Source organism: Columba livia, chromosome 5 (assembly GCF_036013475.1).
Source record: "Columba livia isolate bColLiv1 breed racing homer chromosome 5, bColLiv1.pat.W.v2, whole genome shotgun sequence".
NCBI classification, from domain to species: Eukaryota; Metazoa; Chordata; class Aves; order Columbiformes; family Columbidae; genus Columba; species Columba livia.
Genome location: NC_088606.1, coordinates 19,593,750 through 19,603,293, shown reverse-complemented (window position 1 = coordinate 19,603,293; position 9,544 = coordinate 19,593,750). Strand labels below are relative to the sequence as shown.

General features: G+C 40.8%; 1 protein-coding gene across 4 annotated transcripts in view; it reads left to right on the top strand.

Annotated features, from left to right (window-relative positions):
* Positions 1–483: 483 nt before the first annotated feature.
* SPATA7 (spermatogenesis associated 7) overlaps positions 484–9,544 on the top strand; it is a 43,387-nt gene continuing 34,326 nt past the window's right edge. For 3 of the 4 annotated variants that reach the window (XM_065063733.1, XM_065063731.1, XM_065063732.1), the window contains exon 1: positions 704–858. In XM_065063733.1, coding sequence (XP_064919805.1) covers positions 819–858 — 40 coding nt within the window. In that variant the 5' untranslated portion in view covers positions 704–818. Of the gene's footprint in view, positions 859–9,544 lie in introns of all 4 variants that reach the window. The other variant, XM_065063734.1, reaches the window with a different exon arrangement.

Here is a 9,544-nt window from a genome sequence, read left to right as displayed (position 1 = left end):
ATTTCTAGATGGTGAAGGGGAATGTCGCAACACAGCCTTGTTTGAGGTGTCTGGCTATGGAGGTGACTGCAGTACCCTGGCTGATCAGTGAGAAAAAGCTTCACACAAAAAGGTTTTCCTTCAAAAATCCTCTGAGATTTCACTATAAGGAAAATAGCAACCTGCCTGACAAAAAAAAACAAGCCTACAGCTTCCTCAAAAAGGTAAAATCCAGCACATCAGCATGAATGCATTTATCAGTGATGGGATCAAATGCTGCTTTTCAAAAGTTTACTTTTGTGTTTCATTTCTAAGCTGCTCTTTATTTTGAAAGATACTGAGAATGGATTTCCTCAGCATAACACACTGGGAACGCTCTAGGCTCTCGATTTGTCATTTGCTTCTTTGAAATATGAGCGAGCCGCCTTAAGTCACTCCCTGGCATCCATTATTCTTCGACTTCCTGCCAAGTTACAGGAAAAAAAGCTTAAATATTTAGGACACCTTTCACTATCGTGGCGAAAGTTTCGCTGGGCTGTAATGCACCGCTTGAAGAGACATCTGGGGGCCGAGCCCGAGGGGCGAGCGAGCCCCCGCAGCGCCCTGCGCCTCCTCCGCACGCCAGCCCGGGGCTGGGGCTGGGGGAGCGCCCCCCTACAGGGCGCGGCCCGGAGAACGCGGCTGCGGCCTGGCCGCCCGGCGCCGCGTTCCCGTGGCCATGGCAACGCGTGGGGCGGCCGAGAGAGGCCGCGGCGGCCCAGGCCCAGCGCCCCGCCCCGCCCCGCCCGCCGCGGAGCGGAGCGCCGGTTCGCGCCGCCCTTGCGGGCCCGGCCGGGAGCATGGGGCTGAGGATGGAGAGCGGCGGCAGGCGGAGCCGAGGTGCGGGGGGCTCGGTGGTGGCTCCGCTGCTGAGCGGGTGGAAGGGAGCGGGAGGCGGCGGGGCGGGAGCTGCTTGGGCGGGTTGCGCTGGCGTCCGGCCTCTCCCGGCCCTGCCGGCCGGGAGTGCCGAGCGCGGCCCCTCTCCCCGTCTTCCGCCTGGGGCTGGGGGCGGGCGGTGTCCCCCCCTTCCCCGCTGCCATGGCGGAGGCTGCCCGGGCCATGCGGCCGGCGCTGGCGTTTCGGGACTGGCTCTTTTCACAGCCGGCTGCCCTTCGCTGTGCCGCCCTGTCTGTCACGCGTGGGGAGCCGGGCCCGTGCTATGGGGCACCCGTGCGGCCGTGAAAACAGCCACGTGCAGGCTCAGCGAACGGGGCTTGGCTGCTGGGCCCGTGGAGCGTTACATGTAAAACCCCTGGAAGGTCATAATCCCCCTAGAAATGTGGCCTTTCCTTGTCCAGCTTACAGCCATCATCACAAACGTGTGTGTGTTTTAACGGGTGCTGCTGTGCTGAATGTTTCAGGCTTTCAGTATCAGCCACTTGGTTTTTGAGGCCTAAATTTCTGTGCCATTTGGAGTCAACTTTTTTCATCCCCACAACTGGTATCCATGGATTATAGTGGATTTTACCCTGTGTGTAGAACATCACTTACATGGCATTTGGATGTAGATGCAAGTTTTTTGGTTTGGTGTGATTTTAATGCAAGTTTAGTTGAAAAACTAAAAGACTTGAAAGCTTTGAAGCTCTTATAAAGTGATGCCTTCCCCAGCCGTGGGCTGCTATTGGGCTCTATTCGTATGGATAATCTCAAGACCATTTGTCATTCATGATAAAAATAGGCATAAACATGTAAAAATGTTTGCACAAGCTAACTCTGGCTCTTGGAAAATACTTAAAATATTTTTAGATGTGAACTGGATGACATACATAACGTAAAACAATGGTGGGAATTATTCAGTGCTGCGCTGTAATGTGAAATCACACATCGCTGCGTAAGGTCAGATCTTGTGAGGTAGCGTTATGCTTTCATGTTACATCTCAGTGTCAGTTCCAGTCTTTGGAGATGGTGACGGATGTCACTCTGGAAGATGTCTGATATCAAAGTAGAGTTTTAACATGAATTCTAATACTGCATGGGAATATGAAATTCAGAATAAAAGCTAGTATCTTGTGCATCTAATTTTTTATTCTCTCTTATATAGTGTCAAGGCCATTTTATGATAAATTTATCCTTTTTCTGGCTACTCATATTTTTGATTGTCAAAATATTTTTATGGTCAATCAGAAAGTATGCTTGATTGTTGACCGCAAAATTTGAATAAATAGGATGTAAGGTCTGAATTGCATTCAGGTTGCAGCAAGCTTTATGTGAATGGGTCCTGTTTTTAAATAATTTAAAAGTAGGAAAGAATGAGTGTTATGTCTCTTTACATGGGAAGCAATTGGTTGTCTGCATAGGATGTTATCACAGAGTCAGCAGTGTGTGAATGAACAGCCCCATGTCTAGTTTCATGGACACACAGGAAGACTCCATACAGACAACAGGGATTAGCACAGATAGGAATACTAATTCCTTAAGGTGAGCTAACCTGGGAATGTGTGCCTGAGCCAACTTGGCAGAACAGCTTGCAGACAGTTTATGACAGAGGCAGAACTCATCATGTTTGCGGTTTTGGTAGAAAATTGTCTATCCAGAACATTAATACAGAAGTGGGACATCCTATTTCATGTCGTAGTGTACTCTGTGCAAAGTTTCTTGTTCAGACCTGGCCTTGTCATTTTAAAGAACGCACCAAAATTTTATACTTATTTTCTATCAGAGTTTCTTTTTTTTTCTAGTGAGAATACTGAGCAGAAATATTTTATTATATATATATTTTTTAAATGTTGGACTATATAGGATTTGCATTTAGGACTTTTCAAAGTTCAAATAAGGTTGAGATTTTTCCCTGATAAAAATATTGAAGAATTAATCCTTTGTGTTTTTTCCTAATTCCAGGTATAAACCTTCAAGTTATTTACTGTAGTAATTTTAGGAGTCAGTTAATATAGTCTCAGATTTATAGTATGACCTCAAATAATCTGAATACTGTAACTCTAAACCAGCTTTGTTGTTTAAATCCAGTCTTCTGCATTGGGCTGTTTAATTCCCACAGCCAGTGATTGGCACATAACTGAACAGCAATGAAATCATATGCTTATTGTTAATCAATGACATGCATTTGTGTCACTTTTCTGTTACAGTGATGAGGAAGTCATCATCATTGCTGTATGGAGGCTGCTCTTAAGTTTAGGCAGTTTACACAGACTTCAAAGATTCTAAACCAAAATTAAATACTTCGCATCATTACAGGCAACACCATCTTATTTAGATTTTCCTTGCATTGCAGGAAATCCTTGCACTGATCTGACAGGAGCTGGAAGGGTGCTAACACACAGCAATTACTTCCAAGCTGCTTTTTTTACTTTGTATTCCTTCATTTGTCACTTGAACAAATAGTTTTTTAAAGTTCAAGCATTAATTTGGTAAAACTAATTTGAATTTTCAGAAGGGGGGGAAGTTGGAAAAGAACGTATTTGTATCTTCAAAGAAGGAAGAGTGTTTAGAAGTTATATTTGAAACAAAATAGTACATTTTAACTGCAATTGCAAAATATTAATCTCCATCCTTAACTTTTTACTAAATTAAAACCTTGGCTCAGCAAATCACTTAAACCTGTCCTTGATTTGACCATTAATCAAAGAGTCTGTTAAGTGAGTTTTAGTCACCCTATGTGACTAATCCCATCTCCGTTCAGCAAATAATTTAAATTTGTAATAGAACTTAAGTATCTGGTTGGTCCCATGTCATCGAAGATTTCTTGCATGCTTCAAGTGAAATATGTGCTAAAGTAAACAGGATTCACATCATTAACCCTACTAGCTGTTTTGCTCTAGATTATATCCGACAACGTCTCTGGAGCACAGAGGTTCAAGGTTGCGCTGCTCTCCATTCTGGGTGAGGCTGGTTGTGCATTAGAATTTTGCTAATGTATTTTTCAGTTAGAAATATGAGAGGGTGGAAGTCACAACTTGAATGGGGAGGGACTTCCTTGTAGGCACAAATTCTAATAACAATCTCTGAACTGTGATATGAGTATTGATAGTTATACATGTACCATTTACCAGTAGTATGGTCACTTCTGGAACACAAGCCCTTATACCTGCAAAATCAGCAACTGCTGGTGCCACTGTGAACTGTAGAGGTGCTGCCCAAGCAAATGGCAATGGGACTAACTTAGATTCATTTGCTTCTGCCTGCTATTTGTGTCACAAAAGGTGCTGCTGACAGACACAGCCATTTGTTTCTGCTTTTGGAATATGAATAGAGCAATAACCCGCATCTAAATTTTCCCTTATTGTTCATGCGAAGCTTGTAGCTAGGACAGTTGTAACAAACATTTGTCAAGAATTATTTTGTCAAATATAACTCAATTAGCATATTTTAAGGCTACTGTATGCTACTATTTTATGAGATTTCTTAAATTTATCAGAGGCAGGTTGGACTCTGAAACTGAAGCATAATTTTGGTTAAATGGTTTTAATTTATGCAGAATACTGTTAGATTATTAGTTGTAAAGGACTGAGAGACCTAGCTCTTAGGCACTGGGAGTAGGTGGAAAGAAGAGCTTTTGTGTAATCCAGTGTAGTAAGGGTATAAATAGCGCCCATCTAATTAGTGGTTTAGAAGATTATGTATGGTGCATACGTCAGGGAGTGATACATTGTATCACGTTCATCATGTTTTTCTTCTGGCACAAATGATCCCGTGCAAAATTCAGATGGAACATTTGTGACTTTATTCCAAATTTGGGGTATTCTAGCTTCTTGGGACTTTATTCATTAAGTTTTGTATCACAGAATTTATAAAATAACAACTATATTTTTTCCTCTGGTGGATTCTGCCACTTCTTAATAAACTTTAAATATGATTCTGTTAAAGCCAGTTTCGCATCTAAGACTATGTACTCTCAGAACTTATGTGAGCTTTGTTCCTATTGAACAAAGAAATTCTATTCTATTCCTATTGAAACCAGAAATGGGTCTATGACACTTTTGTTTTGCTTGCCTGAACTGGAAAAAATACAGCTGTGACTATGAAGTGCTCAATTTTGCCCCACTGTAACTTCCAAATAAAGTGGAACACAGTGCATTCAGCAACCAGCTAAATCTAAAGTCATTACTGAAGGTCTCTTGTGATTGCACAGGTGCTTCAGAAAAGCAGCGGAGACTTGCCACGTTTTAACTTGGTCTGCTAAAGAAGGAGCCCGTGGGGGGTCACTGTTCTCTGCCAGCTTTTTCCTCTTTCCAGTTCTGCATCTTTTAGTTGATTTCACCCAGCTGTGAGTAAGAAGTAGGAGTCTTAGTGGTACAAAGGTCAGTGGCTGGGCAGGAGAAAATCCAGCCAATTAACATACATTTTTTAAGTGAAAGTCATTCTGGTCTTTGTGCATTTTCAGATACTCATGTAGAGGATAAGAAATAGTCAGCCAAGAACAAGCAATCAGAGAAGCTTAAACTAGACGACAGATTATAACACCTATACCACCTCAGCAGCCACAGCTGAGCAAGCAAGGGAGGTCAGAGTGAGGGAAAGAATGACCATGGAAAAGGCAACAAAAAGTTCAGGGGGTATGGTAGGAAGATGTAAGCTGCATCAGTAGGAAAGGAGACCTCATTAGCAGTACTACTAATAGAGCACCCTATTCTTCTTCTTCTTCTTCTTTTTTTTTTAAGTATATAATCATGCTAATATAAAAGAAAAATAGTTAAAAATATAAAAAATAGTTTCTAATTGAAATAAAGTTTAAATCCAGTGTGGATTTTTGTAACCAGGTTAATCTCTTAATGTACTTTGAGATAGCGGTGTTTGCTCTGTACACTTCTATGTTGTATTCATATGCACAACAATTTCCGTAGCATAAAGAGTTAATGGATGCTTTGATTTAAAAATTCTCATAGTACCAAAACCAGAGAAACCTACATTTCAGGTCCTAATTTCATTCCTTTAAATATGACCTTTTCAGATGTGTTAGATTAGATGCTTGAAGGATTTTCTGTCACCACTTTTAAGTCATTTAGAATTTCACAGGGGTTATTTAAACTACTTCTGTTCCTCAGGATGTGTACAGCATTAGTGCTGTACTGTACTGTTAGTGTGTGCAGAGTTGGAAGAGTGACTTTGTAACAGGAAGCTCACTGAAAAGATCACTTAACTAGTTGGTAGAATAAGGGTGATAGTGGTAGAGCATCCATGACTTACATTAAAGTCGCAGCACAAACCTCCTTTCACATGTAGTTGCTAGAATTATCCACTTGGACAAAGGTATCTCACTATTTTTGGTTTAGAGCATTGAGGTATTGCAGAAGACGAGAAAAAAAGGAGGTGGCAGTGGGAAGTGGAAGAAGGAACAACACCAAAACTTCATAAATCAGAGTAGTGGCTGGAGTGGCAAAGCATTTGTCAGCTTGGGTTGAGTGACCTTATCAGCATCAGGGAGATCAAATTGCCAAATCTCATGCAAATGCTGCAGTTCTAGTCCATGAGAGACAGAGGTGTTTCCTACATTTCCCTCTGTGAAGAGGCCACTGTGCAGCCAGGAATGCAAGAGTCCTGGAGCCACCAAAAATCAGTGCACAAAAGGGTTGGGGCCTTGGAGGGGTGATGAGCATATTCCTCAGGGACAGATGGGGAGACCAGAGGTCTAAATCCACCTGGGGCTGGGGGCTCTTTGAGCCCAAGGTAAAGTCTATGAGCTGCTCATCGGAAAACACGGTGTTTGTATATCTCCACACAGTTAAGTGGAGGTTTTGTGGCTTCTAGTGCTGGATTTAGATGCCTGTATCCAATATCCCACCTAAGGTCTCTGTATTTTTTTGTGGATTATCCTTTAAGTAACAGGTCTTGGTGGGTAAGGGTAGCCTGATTGGATTTTTTCAGTATTTTTTATTTGCTATGCCTGAAGTACAGTTTTGTTATAAATATAGTAAGTCTAATATTTGTGTTTAAAATCCTTCTTAGGAGAATGGTGTAATGAAAGACCGGGCTTCTTTTCAGTATTTATTCACATTCCAAATCTGAATGGCTTTGTAGAAAAATAATTTCCATAAATTCTGCATATCCATTAACAACTGGGAAACAAAGTAACAAATTGAAACCACCAATTTCCATCATTTTTAAGATTGTAAAATTAGGAATAAAGATAGGATAAGTTTTAAATGAAAAGATAATTTAAACAAAATAACTTAAAAATATATTTGGAATAATGTAATTATTGCTTACCCTATATACCAGCTGGAAGGAATTCCAGAGAAAGGGTTTTTAATTTTTTTTTCTTATTTATTGTGTAGTGTCACACACAGGGAAGCTTACAACAAGCAAATAGAAGCAGTAATAAGGAACCGAAAGATTTAATTGATTTTTAGAAATATTTAATTTATTTGCTCTCTGTTCTTTAGGACCACACACAGCATGAGAATCCTGATTTTATATTCAGTATGTATAGTCCACTTACATCTATGAGGAAACGTATGTTTAGATCACATATGTACATGTATAGTATATGAAAGATAGGAGTCCATTATATGTTTCAGTTTCCAAGTTTTAAATCTCAGGAAATAATTTCTTAAATGAAATTATCTTGAAAAGTTTGCAGTCCAGTTCTGGAAATATATTTACGTAGACCTTTAAATTGTGGCTGAAGGTTTTTTATTGTAAGTAGTGGAAAGTGTTCATTTTAGTCAGGAAACCTAACTGCTAAGACTGCTATAGTACTGCAAGTACTGGGATCAGTTCTGCTAAGTTTGGTTCAGACAAGTACTCCTATTCGCAAATAATGTATTATTTAAGAACCATCAAAATAAGTAGAAATATTTTCTCTGAAAAAATTCTTGCTCTCATGCATGGTTTTAAGAAAATAGGCAAAGTAGGCAAAATGCGTACTACTTTCATGCTGCTCCCAGTCCTGCACCAATACTGTCCCAGGTTGCCCAGAGGTGGTAGATGCCCCATCCCTGGAGGCGTTCAGATCCAGGCTGGACAGGGCTCTGAGCATCCTGATCTAGTTGAAGATGTCCCTGCTCATTGCAGGGGGATTGGACTAGATGACCTTTGAAGGTCCCTTCCAATCCAAACTATTCTGTGATTCTATGAATAAAGCTTCCACCACTCCTGTAGCTATCCAGGTGCTCTAATTACTATGCTTTGTAGTTATCATCTTTTTGTGAGGTTTATATTTGGTTACTATGTAATTTGATGGAAATCTTGCCACCTTTGAAATTCCCTTCACATATCTAAGCCTTCAATTTTAGTTTCTGCTATTGTGCAAATAACTTTGAAAACAGAATGAATCTAAACAAATACCCGTTTGAGTCAGAGACAACCTGAAATTATACTTGTGAAACATTTGAACGTTAACGCTTTCAGTTGTTTTGTAGAAATACTAAAATGTACCAGATATCCTCCACATAGCAAATCCTCCAGTTTCTCCTCTGACATTAGCAAATGTACATCTTAATTGTAAATATTTGACACTATAAAAAGCAGGTTTGAGTTTCAGACTGAATATATAGGGAGGGTATCGTAAGTTGAATTTAGTGTAGAAATTATACATTTGATGGAATGTCCACGTGAAACAGCCTGGGATCCTAAGAAAAGAAAGGTTTCCTTATTATTCTTTGCCTCTTCTATTTTCAATAGTGCTAAGCGTTATTTCTGCCAAAAATATGTCTTTGACCATTTTTCCGTGATAAATTTTCAACATGTTTTGTGAAAAAGGTGGTTTGCAGAGAGAGAGCCTCAAACAGGCTACATAAATGTCTCAGTCCCTTTGGCATGAGAGTCACAGAGTGTAGAAGCAAGAACCGTGGGACACCCATAGGAAGCCTTCTGCACAAGTTCTGCCCTTAATGGAAATATTTTTAAATTGAAGACTCTTACATTCTTTAGTTGAAGCCATGAGAAAATCTACAGTTCTCCAGGACAGAGCCCCAAGAATCGAACTAGATATTAAAAAGAAATTAAACTGTTCAGCATAAAATTTTGCCTGAGCAGGAAATACTCTAAACAGCAAGAAAATGTCATTTGTTAAAAGCATGAAAGTTTTTGACAGGTCCAGGTACTAAGGGTGCTGCAACCCTGGCATTTCAAGGGCATCCTAAAATCTGAGCAGTCAGGAACGCTTTTATTCAAGGTCCTACACTTCCTGGAAAACTGGTCAACATTGTAATGGCCTAGGAGTTTCCTAAAGGAGTTCAGAGATACCTGTGGCAGCAGAGCAGGGAGGTGTTAACCTGCAATTAGCAGGAGTTGGGCTACAAATCCAGCTGGTTGGATGGGAGACTGGAAACTTCCTCGGTGGCACAGAAGTTCCAGCATGTAGGAGGAGCAGAGGTTTGGGGACATAGCACTGGGGACATAAACACCTGCACAAAGGCGAATGGTGCTGTGTTTCCAGTGCCTTTGTGACTTGTGCTAATTGCGGATTTCTGCATGGACTGGGAGCGATTTCTGTGCTGTCCATGTGTCCATAATCAAAATAGAGGAGACAGAAATATTTTAATTTCTCCCTTCTGACCATTTCTGACAGTTTTTCTGGACTATGAAATCGTGATGCTGGATGGATGGGGAAGAAAGCTGACTATTTTTT